Source organism: Pleurodeles waltl, chromosome 4_1 (assembly GCF_031143425.1).
Source record: "Pleurodeles waltl isolate 20211129_DDA chromosome 4_1, aPleWal1.hap1.20221129, whole genome shotgun sequence".
Taxonomy (NCBI): Eukaryota; Metazoa; Chordata; class Amphibia; order Caudata; family Salamandridae; genus Pleurodeles; species Pleurodeles waltl.
In genome coordinates this window covers 271,956,278-271,975,084 of record NC_090442.1, presented here as the reverse complement: position 1 = coordinate 271,975,084, position 18,807 = coordinate 271,956,278, and the positions used below count along the sequence as shown (strand labels likewise).

General features: G+C 43.0%; 1 protein-coding gene across 1 annotated transcript in view; it reads right to left on the bottom strand.

Annotated features, from left to right (window-relative positions):
- EFCAB6 (EF-hand calcium binding domain 6) overlaps positions 1-18,807 on the bottom strand; it is a 469,029-nt gene that overhangs the window by 121,330 nt on the left and 328,892 nt on the right. Inside the window, exon 21 of the mRNA XM_069228294.1 lies at positions 9,716-9,834. Within this exon, the coding sequence (XP_069084395.1) occupies positions 9,716-9,834 (119 nt within the window). The remainder of the gene's footprint in view (positions 1-9,715; positions 9,835-18,807) is intronic.

Sequence of the window (18,807 nt, the reverse complement as noted above, 5' to 3'; positions counted from 1 at the left end):
TCCCTTGATGGTGTGCCCAGGATCATAGCCTCAATGCCTTGTTAGAAATTATTGGAAACCTATTCCCCCTTGCTTTTTAATATACAACATTGTGGGCGCACTGTCTCACAAGATCTGGACAGGCCAACAGTGAATGGAGAGGTGGAAGGCCTTGAGCACCAGCCAAATTGCCCATACCTCTCGCAGGTTGATATGAAGCACTTGCTCCTCAAGAGACCAGAGGTCCCTGATCTCCAGATCCTCCGGATGGGTTCCCCACCATCAAGTGGAGGCATCCATCAATACAGTGTCCATGGTTGGAATGGGACAGAGAGAAATCCCTTATAGAAGGGTCTCCTCGTTCCCCCACCAGACCACATCCGCTGCAACATCCCTGGAGATCACCACAATGTCTGACAGATCTTCCCTTGCTTGAACCACTACCTGTGGAGGCACCACTGTACAGCCCTCATGTGCCAATGTGCGTATGTGACCAGAAGAAGACAGGAAGCCAGCAGACCTAGCAGGAGTAAATCTATCATGGCTGGGACTCGTGCACCTTCCAGGAAAGATAGAACCATCTTCCGGATGCCTTGGGCCTTCTATCGAAGAGGGAAGGCACAAAGAAGGGTAGTGCCCAGAAGTACCCCATAAACAGAAGTTGGGAGGGCTCCGGTTGAGATTTGGGCCTGCTGATTGAAAAACCCACATCAAACAGCAGAGTTTCTGTTGACCGGAAATGGTGCATCACTACCTCTCCCCTTGATTGGCCAGTAGTCCAGGTACAGGAAAATTGGAATCCCTGATCATCTGAGGTGTAACAACGACAAACATCACCATGGTGAAGACCTGAGGTGTTGATGTTAAGCCAAACAGGAGTACAGCAAATTAGTAATGGATGGAAACCACTACAAAATGCAGTACTTCTTATGTGCCCACAGGATCAGAACGTGAAAGTACACATTCTGCAAACTGAGTGACACCAACTAATCTCCCACTTCCAAAGCAAACAGGACTTTAACTTTTTCTTCCTGAGGTAGTTGTAAAAGTTCCGGATCCTGAGGTCCAATGATGTGCCATGAGGCATCCTGGCCATCCCTAGTGTCCTCAGAAATATGAGGCATGAGGGCCACAGAACATAAGAGACAACCAGTTGGGCCATGTTTCAAAGGGAATGAGCGTATCTTGCCAAGAAGCAAATGGTGTTCAAAGCTTTTAATGCCATGTGGCAGAGAAACTGTGTTGTCTAAGTTTCTCGGTGTTTACATTCTCTGTCCAATGGGGTTGTTGGAAATGTCCAGGATATTTGTCCTGAAGAGGAGGAAGCATGTAAGAGCGTGCATTGGAAAGAAGAATGGACAGGAAGGAGGAGGAGGTCCTCATGGGCTACCAGTATAATCACTGCTGGTGCAGATGAAGGTTCATTAAAGGGTAGCAAAGGTTTCGAGGTTAGGGCCGAAGTCAGAAGGACCTCAGTGAGTGTATTAGTTTTAATGTCAAAGGAGAAGAGTGGTAATTCCAAAACCTCCACTGCCTTCCTCACCACCATATATGAAGGATGATACTTTTACAACTCAGGTGAAGTGTTCAGGCCACTAGCAAAAGCTATGCCTGCAGATTTAGCCATTTGGTTTGGAGGGCACTGGTCCTTCCCCTCTCCGATCCCATATGGACTGATGGGGTCAAAATCAGAGCCAAAGAGCAAATGGATTGTTTGGCCATAAGATTAGGTCTGTTTCATGTTGGCACACCTCTTCCTCCTAGAGTCTTTGAGTTTCCCTCCTCGATCTGTGTTCTAGCATTGGTTCGGACACAGAGCGAACCGGAAGTGGCACTGGCAGTGTCAGATTCAGTGCCAGAAAAGTTGAAGATGGTTGGGACAGTGGTATTAGGGGCCTAAGGGATGGCACAAGTCATGGCACTGGTGCCTCGTATTTCTGAGCTTGTGTACAGGAAGTGGTCTGACCGAAGTTGGTCGCCAAAGGTGTGGCTCCAAACAACACTGGAGCTAAGGGCATGAACATGGGTAAACAATATGGCCCCAAGAGGCCTGAAGGCATGCAGGAAGTGGTCGCCGCCCTAGCAAATATGCTGAACATGGCATTGAAAACTGCCATTGGACAAACCCTGGGGTCTCAAAGTCATATGATAATGACTGCCTGGAGTTCCCTGATCAGAATGGGTTCAAGTGCCAGCTATGGGGGTGGTCCCAGGAGAGAGTTTGGCAGCAGAGCAAGATCAGATCTACTATGACCAACTCTGGCTCTGAGGATGAAAATCCTGTGAGAGTTGGAGTGTGCCTAGGTGACTAGCCTTTTAACAAGTGCTTCTTATGTATCCTATGCTTTTTCACTATTGCCTGAGGGCTGGGAGGGAGGTGACCTTGAGTGGGCCCCGGAGTGATGCCTGCCTCTTTTTTAATCGCTGTTCCATGCCTTTGAACAGTTTTGCTTTCCATTCTTATATTGTCTTTGGGTTTGTGCTGAATTACGACTCATAGGATTTGGAGTTGTGGTCTAACACCAAGCACCAGAAACAGATTAAGTGTGGGACGATGATGGAGATCTGTACCTCACAGTCCTCGAAAGAAAATTGAAGTCTGAACACTTCAGGAGAGACATCCCTACCACTGCTCTTGTTCAGAACTTTTCTGAGGACAAACACAAAAACTCTCTGAGAGAGAAAGCTCCACATCCGCATTACAAGTGTAGAAAAAAGGGAACTGGCGCTGTTTCGCCAGTGTGGGTGCTGTATGGTTTCAATGAGGTCACTGGGTATCACTTCAGGCAAGATACTAATCCATCACCCCCTCCATGCGTTGTAGAGTTTTGAAGATTCCAGATCCAGTCTGATGCATGGGATTATTCAGTAGGTGAGGAATCTGCAGGTAGAAGTATCTATCAGACTCTGCTTTTAACTATGTAATGTATTTGAGGTTTAAGGTTCAAGGCTTTTGCATCGAATAGGAAAGTCCTTTTTTACCTTTTTCACTGTGGTATGTTCAAAGTCAAAGGTGTCAGGGGTCTCAATATATCACAAGGAGGGCAGGCTCTTAGTACAGAATCTGACAACAAACATAGATCAGTAGGTGGGTATTGTGCTGCACACTGGCTCAAATTTTACATGTGTCAAGTAGCACAATCTGTTTGCAGGTCAAAATTATCAGTTAAGAAGATATAATTAGGGTGGGCTGGTGCTTCTTGGGGAGGAAATGCCAACAAGCATTCCTCCAAGGAGACAAATGTCAATATAAAACACACAAATCCAGGAGTACTCCACAATTCTCTTAATGGTGTAATCACCAATAGTTGAATAATTTAAAATTGATTAGTTAACATTCATTGCTTCTCATAAATCAAAATTTGCAGTTCCTAATGTACAGCTTCATGCACAGCACTAGCCAACACGTGTTTTATTCATGGACAGTTCGTCTGCTGCAGCCTTCGTCAGAGCTATTCTAAAGTTAAATCCAAAATAATTCAAGACGTGCGTAATACCGATTAACTGTATTCTGTTGAAGGTTTATTAGAGAAAAACTCCTTGTACTATAAATATAACATATATCAAAACTCTAGAGAACTCCACGTTCACTCACAGAAGGTGTTCATGTACGGTGTTATATATGTTTTTTTCTGATTTAGTTGGTGGTAATTACAGCTCATACTGATTTGAATATTTTGTAGTAGAAGGGACAGGTCTATTTGGGTTTGTAGATCTTGTGGGAACTTCATGCAAATCTAGGTGTCACTGCATGTGACTACAAGGAGAATGTACAACTGGAGACCAGATCAGATGGTGGCTTTAAGAGGTGGTGAGAAATCTGTGGTTAGTCTCTACCAAAAACAAGGCTGCCGAAGATAAGTAACTGCAGATTCCTAATCTTTTGAATAGATACCTAAGCAATACCTCCATTGTGTGAGTTTACAAATGTAAACATAGTATAAAGTCCTGAAGAACTGAGTGGGCAAAATGCCCTTACCAGCAGACCTGGTTGTCTAAGCAATAGTGCTTTGTGAAGTGACGCCCATGTTGCAACATTGCAGAAATTGAGTACTGGCACACCAATACAGTGGTAGAAGCCTGAGCCGTCATAAGAAGAGCTTGCAAGCCCTCAGGAGGTTGATATTTGGGCACTGTGTACGAGCACTTGATACAAAGTACGATCCAGTGCAAAATGGTCCTTTTCCGCATTTCCTTGCATTTCTTTGATCCAGTGAAACTGATCATTCACCTGGTGTTCTTTGGTATGATTGAAGTAGAACTTTTTCGGATCCAACCAATGAAGTATCTTCTCTTTGTTAGAGGAGGGTGGTGGAGCAAAGAATGTTGGAAGGGTGATGTTCTGACAAACATGAAAGGGAGTCACCAACTTCACAAGGAAGGAGGCTCAAGTATTCAGAACCAGCTGGTCCACATAGAACGTGGCATAGGACAGGATAAGAGAAAGAGCCTGCAGTTCACTGATCAGTGATGCTGATGTTGTAGCAACAATAAAAAATGTCTTGAAGGTGAGGAACCTGAAAGAACAACAATAAAGGGGCTCAAAAGGCTCGCACATGAGGAAGGTGAGGACCAAGCGTAAGTCCCACTGGGGTGTACCAAACAGAGCAGGAGAGAACAAATGCTGTAATTTTGAAGAAGCGCATCATAACAGGTGATTTAAATAATGATGGCTGGCCTACCAATCGTAAAAATGCAGAAAGAACCAGCAGATACACTTTCACAGTGCCTATTTTAAAGCCTTGCTTGGGGAGGGACAACACAGACAAGAGAACTTTGAACAGTTTGCAATGGAGAGGCCGATCTGTATAGCAGCACAAAAGGGCTCAAAGGCCACAAACTTATCAAATGGCAGGCATATACAGATGTGGTTGAGGGACACCAGGCTGCCAATAAGACATTCAGGTCTTCGGGAGGAAGGCCAAAAGCACTCAACAGTCACAGCACAATCTCCAAGCTTGGAGATGTAGGTTGTGCAGGTCTAGGTTCAAAACCCTGCCCTCCTGCTGCAACAGGAGAGGCAGCTTGATCAGAGGACAAAGAAGTTCAGCAAACTATAATCTCCATACCCAATCCGGAGCCACTAGGATGACTTCAGAACTCGAGGCAGGAGAGATATAGGCAGAAAGGTGTACAGGAGTCCTGAATTCCACTCTTAATGGAACATGTCTCTAAGCAAGAGACGCCCATGAAACTCCAATGTGCAAAAGTGCTGACATTGTGTGTTTGTAGCAGTGGTGAAAAGATCTAGCCAGGGTTCTCGCAATATGTGGAAAAGACCCTGTACCTCCTCCTTTTATAACTGCCATTCATGATCAGCAAGGCATAACGGGCTTAATTTGTCTTCTCTGGTATTTAGTCTAGCCACGTCCAGCGACGCAAAACCTCTTGTCACAGGTTCCACAACCTCAACTGCCAAGCATATTGTAGTATCACATGACAGTGGTGTTATCCATGAGCACCAGCACCAGCTTCCCTTTGATTTAGGGCAGAAAGGCCTTTGATGGAAGGGAACTTGGCTTCTCCCAGACACTAGATGCCTCTGAGCTTCATCTCTTTGAGATGGCTGCCTCAACCTACTGTCAGTTCTAGGTAGGAACAAGGAGAGGGGTCTGCCGCTGACAGAATCACAATTTCACAGGCACCACTGCACATCTTTTGTAGTCTGCTCCAAAATTGAGAGCAGATCTTTAAGAGCACCATGGTGCTGTGCCCACGGAGACTTCAGATCCCACTGATGAGCCCGAATATGGCACCTGGTGCACTTGACCGGTTGGATGCAGGAGGCCATCAGTCCCAGCAGATCTGACTCATCCTCAATGAGATCTAGGACATAGATTGAAACATTAATTCATAGCCCAAATATCCTGGACTGTTTTATCTAGTGGATAGGCTCAAAACTGCACCATATCCAGAATGGCTCTTATGAAGGGGAGCATGTGCAAAGAAGTCAGGCATGTAGATAGTGAACTTCAAGGATGTCAGGAGGTTTGTTGTAATTTGAAGGTGGTTGATGACTGCCTGGGTCAAACCCACCTTCAGCAGCTAGTCGTTGAGGTAGGAGAAGACTGGAACCCCTGACATCTGAAGATGTGCTGCTACTACCCCCATCACTTTTGTGAACATCTGAGAGGTGATGGTAAGACCTAAAGGATGCACAGCGCACTAAAAATGCTTGTGGTCTACAGTGAACCGCAGGTAGCATCTGTGAGCCTGCAGAACAGGCATATGGAAATAAGAGCACGCAGGCCCAGCACTGCCATCCAGCCTCTAAGGATGAGGTGAGCATTTTTAGCCTGTCTTTTCATGAAAGGCATTGGGAGGTCGAAGTTCTAAAATGGGAAGCCTCCATCATCTTACGGCATTCGGAAGTAGCAAGAGTAACAACCACAACCAACTTCTGGCACCAGTATCCTCTTCCTGAATCTATTGGCAAAAAAAGCCAGCACTTCCTGCTGCAAGAACTACAGGTGGTCCCCCATCAGCCAATCTGGTGATGGTGAATGTGCGGTGGGGGTCTCACAAAATGATAAAGCGTAACTCTGCTGAAAAAGTTGCAAGACCCACTTCTCTGAAGTTATCACCTGGCAGAAAGTGTTGGATCAAGCCTCCGATAGGGTTGCAGTGTGCTGTTAGGGGCATGCCAAAGAGGTTTGGGGGGCAGACGACTGTGTGGCACTCAGTCCCTGTTGCCATCTCCTAAGGGTACTGTGCCTGCAGCCACAAAAATGCTGCAGTGATTTGTGCACCTGTTGGGTCTCTTTTGGTGATATTGGAAGCCCCTATCATAGCCACAGTGTGGGCAAAACTGCTGGTGCTGCTGGCCCAGGGTGTGCGCTGTAGTCAACCTATCTTTGAAGTGCTCCAAGGCACACAGTTGACAAAGCAACGTGGGGGGGAAGGGAGGAGAACACTCGGGCAAGCACATCAAGGAGTGGTAGGTAAGATAAACACACGGGCAAAGAGAGAGCAATAGGGAGCCACAAAGTGGGCAAGAGAAGTACATGAAAGAGGCAGCTGGAAAACACCTGCACTTTCATGGAGTAGCTAAACAAAAAAGAAATAAACATTGGCAACGCTGATAGGTCTTGCCTTTGAGGCCTATTGGCTTTGCTAATGGTTATTAGCAATGCAGCACAGCATTTCTGAACTGTGTGCTGAATTGCTAAATTAAAAAAAAAAGCTTTTGACACAGCCATACAAGGGCATGGGAGGGGGGATCAAATGGGTTGAAAAACAGCTATGTGAAGCCGATAGTAAGAAAGCACACAAACACTAAGGCAACTAAGACACCTAGTCAACGCAGAGGGCGTTGAGAGCACGTGGGTGATGGAGAGGACACAAAGCCCAGTGGACAGGAGAGAGAGAAAGAGACAACTGGAAAACACATGCATTATCCTAGAGTGGTTATACTAAAAGAAAAAAGTAGCAGCTGAAAAAGCGAGCAATAGAAGGAGATAGTAATGTGCCTGTGCTCCAGAAATGGGATAAGCACAAGAAGAAGGAAACCCCGAAGAGCTAACAAATAAGAAACAATCAAAGGAGAGTGACAATGAAATAAACCAATTGTAGGCACTAGGCGGGCTCTAAGCCCACTATAAGATAACAATGATTCACAACAGACAACATATATGCTGTCTTAGGCATGACCTACAAAGAAGTGCTTGAAAAGTAGGCAGTAGAAAGACACAAGTATGGGGGGGACAAGCATAAGAACAGGAAAAAAAGCCTACACAAGCCAACAAACTGAAAGCAAGCACATAAGGGTGATAATAAAGCAAATCAATGGTAAGCAATCGACTGGCTTTAAACCCAGTGTAAGCTGACAATATGCCTTTTTGTCAACAGACAGCCTGCGCTATATAACGGGGCAGATATGGTTCAAACTTTCATATTAATGCCATGGAAAAACAGCTTCGGGAGAAGTTGGTGATATCCTTTAAGGAAGGTTCAGTGATAGCTGATAGTATTACCTGGCAGGTTATGTGTTGGCCTACATGATATGCATAAGGCATATCATCAGCCTATTATCTGATCCATCATAGCAGCACCCAATGGATCAAGAACTAGCCTTCAGAATGTCCATGTAAAAGAGGAAGTGGTGAAAAGGCATTACTACTTATTTTTCCATGTGCTAAAACCATAGGCATTTTGCTCTGGAGACAATCCTCAAGAGTGGAGATAGGGGGAACACTGGACACATGGAACATTGTCAGTGTCTTACATTCTCCTTGCCTATGCCTGTAACTTTGATAAATAGGCATTTGCATTTGCATTTTTTGTGAATCTGGAGCTAAATGTTAGAGGAACATGATTACATGAGTTCAAGTGTCAAGGCACCTATCACTATATTAAAACTTCAATAACTAACAGATTCCTCAGCAAGTGTAAACCAGCAGTCAATTTCTTCTTAAAGACATAACAGAAAGTAGTAAGCTGAGATTAAAGAGATGGTAAAACAAGAAGAATTTATCTTTTAGCTTAGTCCTGACAACCAAAGCCAAGCAACCTAGAAGTCCATTCTGCAGAAACCAGTGGGTATGTTCCTTTTAAGAACATAACAGAAAATAGGGACTCTTGGCCTATTTTTACTAGTAAGCAGATTCAAGAAATGGTAAAACAAGAAGTATTGATCTTTCATCTTAGTCCTACCAACCAAAGCCAAGCAATCTGGAAGACTAGAGAATGAATGGAGTAATTTGATGTACAACACATGTTTTCTAAGACTAGCAAATATCTTTTGTTAGCTAGGCTCACTGTGATGTGCTCCTCAAAGATTCAAGGGTTTAAAATACTGGCAGGGTGTTCTGAATCTTAATGGATGGGAATTCTGACTGTTTACAAAACAAAATATTTTGCTTCAAAGCTTAGCTATGATTTAGTGCAGCAGGTGCAACTGGACTGGAACTGGGGATCTGAGGCGTTTGTGGTACCCCAAATATGGCTGACTTTCAGGGGCAGCTTCTCCGCAATGGCGGAGGAGTGTGGGCCCCCTGTCTAAGGGCCAGCATCAGAAAAATAAAACAATGCTTCAATATCATTTTATTTTTCTGCTGCTGGCTCAGCCAGCTTGTTAAAGGAGGGTGGGGCTGGGCCATGGGAGGTGGGATGAGGAATGGAGTGCACTAAGTGCGCATGTGTGTTTGGCCAGTCGTCTTAGGCCGGCCAAACACACATGCACACTTAGGTTTCTCTAGCCACGGCTGTGTACACAGCCAGGCCGGAGAAACTGCACAGGCCCCAGGGTTGTGTCTCAGCGGCAGGACTGCCGCTCAGACTTTCCCTGACGCTGCTTTCAGGCTATGTTTAGCATGAAAGCAGTGCCAGGATTGCTGGGAGCCTGTTCCGGTGTCCCAGTGAAAGCTGGGACACAAGAACAGGAAAGGAGCGACGAGTGAGGCGGCAGGAGGCAGTGGTGGTGGCGGCGGGGGGAACGGTAAGTCTTTTTTTTATAAATGTATTATTTGTTCCCCTCTGACCTGAACTCCCAATTCTCCCAGCATTTCCCAGCACCTCCCCTTGATATTTGCAGCAGCCACTGCTGCTGACGTTTAGTATCAAACCAAGAAGTAAGGACCCATTTGTTGTACTTGTCTTATGGTCTTTGTTGCCCTGCCTACACCACTTAAAATGTGCTCTGCTGGAATGCCAAATTCCAATTATAACCAAACATTTTACAGCCTGCTGTTCCTCTTTTAGGTAACAATTATTAAAAACAAAGCTACTCGTAACTTACCTAGACCAAAGTTTTTCAAATTCATTTGGTGCAATAGGAAGTGCAAATCTGTAAAACAGGTTCCTCACATCCTTTTTCTGCACAATGGTATTTCCTTTATTATCAATTTCACGGAAGTTCTGGAATACAAAAAGAATGGCTCTAAGTAGAATTTCCTAATGTTTAAATAACACTGCTCTTTATTCTAGGTCTATAATGGTGGCTTGGAAGAGAGCAAGGATTTTGTTTTGGAGTGTTTACAAATAAACCAACAATAAAATTGCTTGACCTTTAAAAATCTCTGGAATGCATTGCTTATTGACTGGAAGTATGTGAAAATGAAGAAACCATAACAAAGAAATACAACACCCATATACCAAATTACTACATTTTGTAAGAAGGCAAAATATAAAGAACGTTAAGTAATTTTTCAATACTTTGAAAACAGCAAGGTTTCAACAATAAAAAGAGGTTAGCATTGACATTAGGAAATGGGTAATAGTTAAGGATATGGTTTAGAGTAAGAAAGGATGTTGGGAGTTTGGAAAGAGTAATGGTTAAAGTAAAGGTTAAGGTGTACTTAAGGGTTTGTGTTGGACTTAGCCTTCTCTGCAGGATCACCCTCAAACTTTTTGCCTTTGCCCTCCACCTTTTTTCTGAAATTCATTTTTGTTGGCCTTAGTATTCTGTGCACTTTGCCACTTCTACCCAATTCTAAATTGCTTGTACTCTCTACTTTAAACATGGTAAAAGTGTCTTACACCTGATTGGCAACATTTATGTATTGATAAGTCCCTTGTAGGATGGTATACCATATACCCAGGGCTTGTAAATTACATGCTATTAGTGGGCCTGCATTATTTATTTTCCCACTCACTTAAGTAGCCCAACATGTCCCAGGACTACCTTTGCTGCCTTAATGCAGTTTTAAATTGCCAATTCGATTTGGCAATAAAGTCCTCTTTCCAAGCCTTAAACTCCCCTTTTATAGCGCATATGTCACCCCTAAGGTAGTCCCTATTTAGCCTATTGGGCAGGGTGCAGTGTAATTAAACAGTTGGACGTGTATTTTTAAGTTTTACATGTGTAGTGAAAAATTCATAAATTTGTTTATCACTACTGTGAGGCCTACCTGTCCCATAATATAACACTGGGTTGTCTTATTATGCTTAATAAGTGCTAACTCTTGATTGGGGACAGATAAGCACTTCATGTTTGGTATCTATGAAACTGTAATTAAAAATAATCTTTAATGGTAAAGTTGGATTTTAAATTACACTTTAAAAAATGCCACGTTTAGAAAGTAGGCATTTTCCTAACCTTATCCATTTGGTGCCTGCAGCTTACCATGGGTCACATGATTGGGTACAACTGTCAGTTAAACTTTGTGAATTTCTCCAAGACAGTCACTCAATAGAGGGATTAGGTGTGCCTGAATGGGCCATCTGGTGGCAGAATGAGGAAGTCGGTGCTGAGCACAGCCCCACATGCAACTGAATAGGCTGCGGTTTGCCTTCACACAAAGGGCTTACCATCACTGAATTATTCCTGTAGCCAGTTTGGAGTCAAGGCAAGGAAGTCGGGAAAATCCACGCCTTTCAAAAGAAGAGAAACCTCTAGAAATTTCTAGCACATCAAAGAAGGCACCAGGTATAAAAATTGGGCTGTCAGACCCACTCTCCAATTCACTTTCTGGACTTGCAGAAGGACACTCAGAGGACTTCATGCTGCTGTGTACTCCACAAAACTGTTATGCTGCACCTGGAGCCTGCCTTGAACCCTCCGAGGTCTGCCCTGATGCTTGAACCCTGCTTCTCCACCGGAACTCAGGACTACCAGAGTGACTCCAAGAGCTAGTTTGATGTTCAGAGCCAAAGGAACATAGCAGGCTTCTACCACTTAACATTACAGGCTCCCATCACTAAGGGAGTCCTAAATCTGAGTGAGTCCTAAACCCCCAAGTGCTGCACCTCCAGTCCTGGAATCTTGGTGATGGTGCTAAATGTGCTCTGATCACATGTTTTGGCTCAAAACTACCCTGAGAACAGAGGGAAGCCCAAGACCAATCTGCTCATCTATCCACCCAAATTCATCGTCTGTTGGCCTGATTTCGTGGCAGCTCACGCTGTGCTCTTCTCTGCAGCAGAAAAACATATTCTGCATTCCTTCACCACAGGAGTACCTTGCCTCCTAGAACTCTCTGCAGCTAAAGCCTTGTCCTGCTGGAGAGTTCTGACTTCCATGAAAGTGACCAAGTCCATATGTAGAAATCATCACTGCAACGCCATCCAGCGGCTCTCCAAAGTTCCTTCCTCGGACAACGCCTTCAGACTTGCCCTGCTGATATTTACCTTCTCAGAATATTTTTCTTGAAAATTTTTCTAAGTCCGAAGGCAAATGCTGACCAGACCCAATCCACCTCTTGTATCTGACCTATGCTCCATCGCTGCTGACCATATTTTTCGACTTTGACCCAGTCTTGCGTGACTAGATGTCCGTGATTGGCGCTTTGATCTTTTAGGTGCTAGTTTTTAGTAAAATCTTTAAAAATTCATAACTCCAGGACTACTCATTGGATTTTTGTCATTTTTGGTGTCAAACTATCAACCTTTAGTCTATTTTTCTAAATTGGTGTGGGATTTTTCTTGTGTGGTGTTTTCACTTGATTAATGTTTGTGTGTTGCTTAAATACTTCACACATTGCCTCTGTGTTAAGCCTGGCTGCTTTTTCTACCAAGCTACCAAGTGTTACGCACAAGTTAATTTAGTGACTTTTGTGGTTCACCTTAATAGGGATTACCGCTGTTGCTTGAATAGGGATCGACCCTCCTTCATCCACCAATCCAGTTTCCTACAGTTTGCATAAGGGAGTGTAGGCAATGGAAAGGTTTAAGGTAAGATTTAGGGATAGACTGATTGTAAGCAATAGCTTAAGGATCACATTAATGTTATGGAGTCCTCATTATGGTTAACCTAATTCATTATGGGGACGTTTTTATGGTGTTCTCTATTATGGCATGCCTCATTGTGACACAATCATGTGTAACCAGCACTGCTCAGTTCCTGTATTTCCATTTGATGCCTCACTTAGAGTGCTATCTTACTCTGTCAGTTTCACACTTGCCATGCAGATTACAGACCAAAAACCTTCCTAGTAGTGATTGTTGTTTTCTAGTAAAGAGGGCCAAAGTCTTTCAGAAATCATAACAAAAACATAATCTGCACAGCCTTTGTGAAAGAAAGAGTGCCGGTGCCCGAAGCTCCTGCTCAGAAACCAGCGGCCAGTAAAATTAAGCATTAGTGTGCCGTTAACGTGATGTCAGTGTGACGTGATGGTAGTCCTTAAGCTACTACCAGGCACTCCTTGCCCTTTCTCTCACAGGTTCATGCTTTTTATTTGCGACTATTTTACTGTCTTTTTTTTGTCTTCTGTCTTTCTGATCTGTGAGTTTTTTCCTCTCTTGCACTAATCAGTAAATATCTGTTATGGAAAAAATAAGTGCCGTCCTCAAAAATAAGTTTTGTGCCCTCCTCAGGCATCCACCAGCTTAAATTAAGTATTGATACTGTGGCACTGAATGACAAAAGCTGCACTATTGCTCCCCTTGTTTCATTACCAATTGGGTAATACCTACACAAACTAAAATGCTGTGTTTGACCTGTTATTAAATGGTATTTTTGATTATGTAATGGAGTCAGCCCAAGCTTGGCCAACAATAGATAACACATAAGCCCTGATTGTTGTCCTCAAGTAATACTGCAAGCATGCACTTACAGCACAACAAGACATAGTACAGTAGGCAAAACGAGAATAGAAACAAATAAAAAAGTTATTTAATTGAACACCAAAAATTAGCAAGGAAAGAATCGATTATACTTGGAAGAAAATGTTTGTGGAATATTCACTTACCTTAGAGTATGGATATCAGTCAAATCAAGCTAAACAAATCAAGCTAGAAACCTCATATAAAACCTCATGTAAATCAGGCAAAGCAAAAAGCAGCCCGTAAGAATTTGGGTTATTGGTTGAGGGGGGTGGAGGCCCCAATCAAGCAACTACCACAATCCTTGTCGAGATGAACCATAAACATTACTAAATTAACATGTTCTTAACCCTCTGGTTGCTTGGCACAAATAATTCAGGCTTAAATTAGAGGCAATGTGTAAAGTAGTTATGCAACACACAAACAACAATATAGTGAAAATATAACAGAAGAAAAATCCCAAACCAATTTAGAAAAATAGAGTGAATGTCAATAAATACAGTGACACCAGAGAAACAAAAATCAAATCAGTTGAATCAGGGTATTATATTTCACATTTGTTAGTGAAAATAGCACCAAGAAGAAGAAAACACCACTCACGATTATCTGGTTGTGATAGACTGTTACACGGTTTGTACCATAATAATAGGCATGCATGCTAGGACAGCAGAAGTTCAGAATGCAGGGACTGAGTCCATCCACACCATCAGGTGAGGTAGGCCCAATTTCTGGCCAGCTCACAGTGCCTCATCCGAACCCCTAACCTTACAGGACTGGAACGTGATTAAGGCAACCTAAACATGTCCTTGATCTCAACCATTTGTTGTATTACTCATGCATGCCCAGGTGAAACACAAGAGAGATGCAAGATAAGTTTTCAATACATTTATTAAAACTAGTGTAGTCTTTGATAGAGAGAATGAGCTGCGATAATTAGACAGATCAAAGAAAGAAAGTTATCAGCATTATGAACATGGTAAGGAGAATAAACAATCAAAATATTGCAAATGATTTCTATGGATTCCTACTAGTGCTAACCCTATACTGAGAGCATAGTGAATGTACCTACTACCTTTGCTCAATTTAAGAGGCTAGCCATAGCCCTAACACCTGGAGAACTGAATCAGGATTTGGCCTGTAGAATAGATGGCAATCCTTTCTGGAAACTGGAACATTAGTGCCAGAAGAGCTGCATGTCAAACAAAGCATTTGTCCCAGGACAGTCACAGCTAGAGTGCCCCTCTGCCCCATAATTTATATCATAAAAGCCACACTGTTTTAGAAGCACAGTTCTGATACAATACTATGCATAGATGTTCGAAGATGTTTCTGAATGGGCAACGCTAGTAGCAGGATATCTTGTACTGTCTTCCCTGCTTTAAACAGAATGTTCTGATTTTATGTCAAGACAGGCGAACTAAAACAAGCAACTTGTACAATGCATTCCTAGAATAAGAGCATGCAAACACAGTGTGTAAAATGTCACTGCTAAAAGAGAAATCAGCTAGTGTAAAATATAACATGAAGCTAAAATAGCTAAAGAAGCTAAAATAGAGAACCAATGTGGGTCCAAGAGGGCCTCTTTACAAGACTGAGGGTATGTCACAAGTTCAAGTCAACGCCAATACAGCTCGGGTTGAATACAGGGACCAGGTTAGTCCAGCTGAAGAGTTACCGTCTCAAGTCCGGGGCGAAGAGATCCGTTCTTATTGCGGGGAGGGGCACGAGAAGGAGGCTTTCGGCGTGAAGAGAAGGTTGAGTTTCACGGACAGTTGTTGTTATAGTGTGAAGAGCCTGTCATCACTGGAGCTTCATCTGCTGCGAGCTGTCGTTGCTGTAGCTCAAAATGCATTTGTTGAATTGCCAGTTGTCACGGATGGTCACTTTTGGCACAAAGAGCAGGTTTTTCTGGAGCTTCACACTGGAAGTTGTTGCGGTGGTCAATCTTCAGCAAGAAGAGGTTATTTTGCGGTCGCCATGAGCCTAAACTTCATTATTTTCACCTTTTCTTGAGAAAGGGCTCTCAATGATGCAAGCCAAGGGTTCAGGACCTGGGGGGCACCTCTTGGGGATCAGGACTCACTTCAGCAGAGGCCAGCTTCAGGGCTCAGGTGGGTCCAGTTAGTGCTGGTCAGCTTGGCAGTTGCCAGGAGGCCTCTGGAACTTGTTGTGTTCCCCTTATCACAGTATGTCAGACAGCTGGTGCTTGGAGTCACTCTGGATGGCCTGGGATCAAGGCAAGCAGGTCCAATCTTCTTTCTTCAAGCAGCAGAGCAGTCCTTCTGATGAATCTACCCCAGGTCTAAGAGTGTTCTGAAGAGTGGTTCTGAAGGTCTTCAGAGACCAGCCTTTGTGTGGAGGGAATTCCATGGCTTACCCCAAAACTAGTTCTGGTAAGGTCTTCCTCTGGTCCGAGAACCAAACAATCTAGGGGGTCAAATAAAGGGCAGGCCTGGTGTCAGGTTCCTGTCTGTGGGTTGTGGGCAAGGGCCTTTGAAATGTAATCAAGGCAGGTTACAGGTCTGCACTCAGAAGCCCAACCTTTCATTGTCTGAACCCAATACAGATTCTTGATGGGGGAACCATTAACTGGGTGGAAACTACTAGGAGGGCCTCGCAAACTTTAAACAGGAAAATGCAAACTTTCTAAAAGTAGTACATAACAATAAGGGTTTGCCCAGTTAACCTCCAATTCCCGGACATCACTACAACAACCATACACTGTGGAAAAAAGAGGGCATCAATTGTGTTTTATATTTAGCACCAATGGCACCATAAAGTGTCATTGGATATTGTCTTTAATCACTTATGTCTTAGTCACAAACATGTTCTATACAGAGTTTGTATTATCATACTTGTCACATGTATCATACATTAGACATAAACAAACACAACACAAATTACATTAAATTACATGCATTTCCTTAAAGCTTCCTATATTTTTTCATGGATGAGGTGATGGTACCAAACTTTTTAATATACAATCCACCAGAAGATAGTCCTTATTCTAACCATGAAGACCGGGCCCAAGGCCTACTAGACCTTCTGACTTTGCTTTTGTCTAATACTAATGCGTGTTCACGGACTCCTTCATCAAATGTCTGTTGACCTATTTCCACCTATAATCTCTAGAGGCCTCTTTAGGACCAAGGAAGCCAAGAAAACCGCCCTCTATGTTGTCTCAGTGATCTCATTCAGCTACTTATTCCAAAATGCCCGAAGGCGATCGGGCAGAACCAAAGGGCCACTTTGTACACTCTGCACATCAGTGTGTCAACCCTTCGCTGGGTCAGTCTTCTTATTAATCCTCCCCAACACGCTCAATCAATCCCCCACAACGCAATCAATCAATGAGGTCCATTGCGCTTCCATGAATGCAGACACCGTGTCTGGCATTTGTCAGTCGTGCTGTGGGAACATGCATTTGTGCAGCTGCTTGAGAGTCCGCTCGCTGAACAGAAAGGGCCATGCTCAGATGCTCGGAACTCATTGATTGATTGCGTTGTGGAAGATTGATTGATTGAGCGCATCACTACACTACACCTTTCAAGATGCAGAGAGGTACGGACATTTCTTCTGCCAGGAAACCCTTATGATCACACACTTAGTTGTGATGAGTTTTTAATATTACTTATTTTTATCTACCAGGCGTCACCCATAGCCTGGTCATTGTTAGTAACATTTCTGATTTGTGCGTCTAAGTTAGAGATGCTTATTCCCAAGCCTATATCTGATAGCACACAATGGCTATACAGCATACAAACAACTTGAATGGAAACTAAAGAAATCTATTTTACAAACCATAAAAGTAAATAGTAACATGACCAAACATGTAAACCGAAGGAAACAGTAGACATGTAAACTGAAGGAAACAGCTGAAGCATCGAGATCACAATATAGAACAAATGAGCAAGACATCTTGAAATAACACACACACAAACTATTGGGAACAAATATCAAAGGGCTTGCCAATTTCGTATCTTGTTTTAAGAAAGTATGAATAGATGGACATTTGTCAAGGTGATCACAGCATTAAACCTCATCTAGAAAACATAAGTATAGTGAAAGAGAGAAGATAAACTTGTTATTTCTGCGCAGGAGATTAATCAAATAACTTTATAGTTAAAGTTTAGAATTCCCAGTTGCCAACTATTATTTAACCCATTGCCCAAGATTCTTTAATTGCAGTCTAAAATCCTCAATGCTGCATGACTCTTCGGCTTCAAATACCTCGAAGGAGGATAAACAAGTGAGATGTGTGTGATCTAAAGCGTATTCTACAGAGAGGATAGCAGCCTCAAAAACGAAAATACTTAGCAACATATGATCCTTTGTTATAGCTCAAACTAACAAAATAAAGAAAATCCACCTAAGCCTGGTCTGCTGTAAAATAGTGTAAAGAATGCACCACTTTTCTTTTCTAAAATTTCTATCGAATTCGGCAGAATATTCTTCATTTACTAATGGTTATCCTTTGAATAAATGGAATTAGTTCTCGCTTTTATCTTCGTTGTCCTGCCATGTTGAGCCACTCCCCGGGACCAGGTTTTCTGAAATTGACTGTAGTAAGGCAACAGGCAGTACTGTAAAAAGAGGCTGTTTACAGTGTGAGAACTTCTTAGTATTCGTTTTAGAAGTTAACCCCAATCACTGACTTTTAACCCCTAGAGGAATGGCTTCCCACCATCAGCACCTCAGTTCACCTCAGGAAACTGTCGCTATGTCTGCCTAGAAGAGGTTTCTCATAAAGTGGCTGCCATTATCATCAAGTATAGTGGAACATACAAGCAAGAATGTTTTTGTCTATTTGCAAACATCAACCGTTACACCAATTTACATAAATTTAACCAGAGACCCCCAGACAGAGGCTATGGGTCCAGGTCAGCCATCTAGTCAGAGAAGGTGTAGCAGATGGATAGATTACAAAACAAGAAGCTGAGGTTTTGATAACTAACCACCTGACTACACCATACGTTTACACTCTTTATAAAATTCACAAAAACAGAATACACCTCTGAAAGTCTGGAAGTGTTTTTTTAAAAGACATGAAAGACGCTTTGATTTTATTACAGTATTGGACTTTCAAGCCAAAAACTGAGATACTCATTGTTCGATGTGGAATTCTTAATGCACACATTCCACACGAAGGAACTCTTAGGATGACTGAGGAGATCCCTAGAGAAACGGACTGGGCACATATGACCCCCTATCTTGCTTGTAACTGATTTATTGGAGTTCATCCTCAAAGAAAATGTATTCGGGTTTGAAAATAATCACTACCATCAAGTGTTCAGGATATTCAAGGGCTGCTCAGCCACACAAGCCTAGAGAACCCAATGTACACTCCTT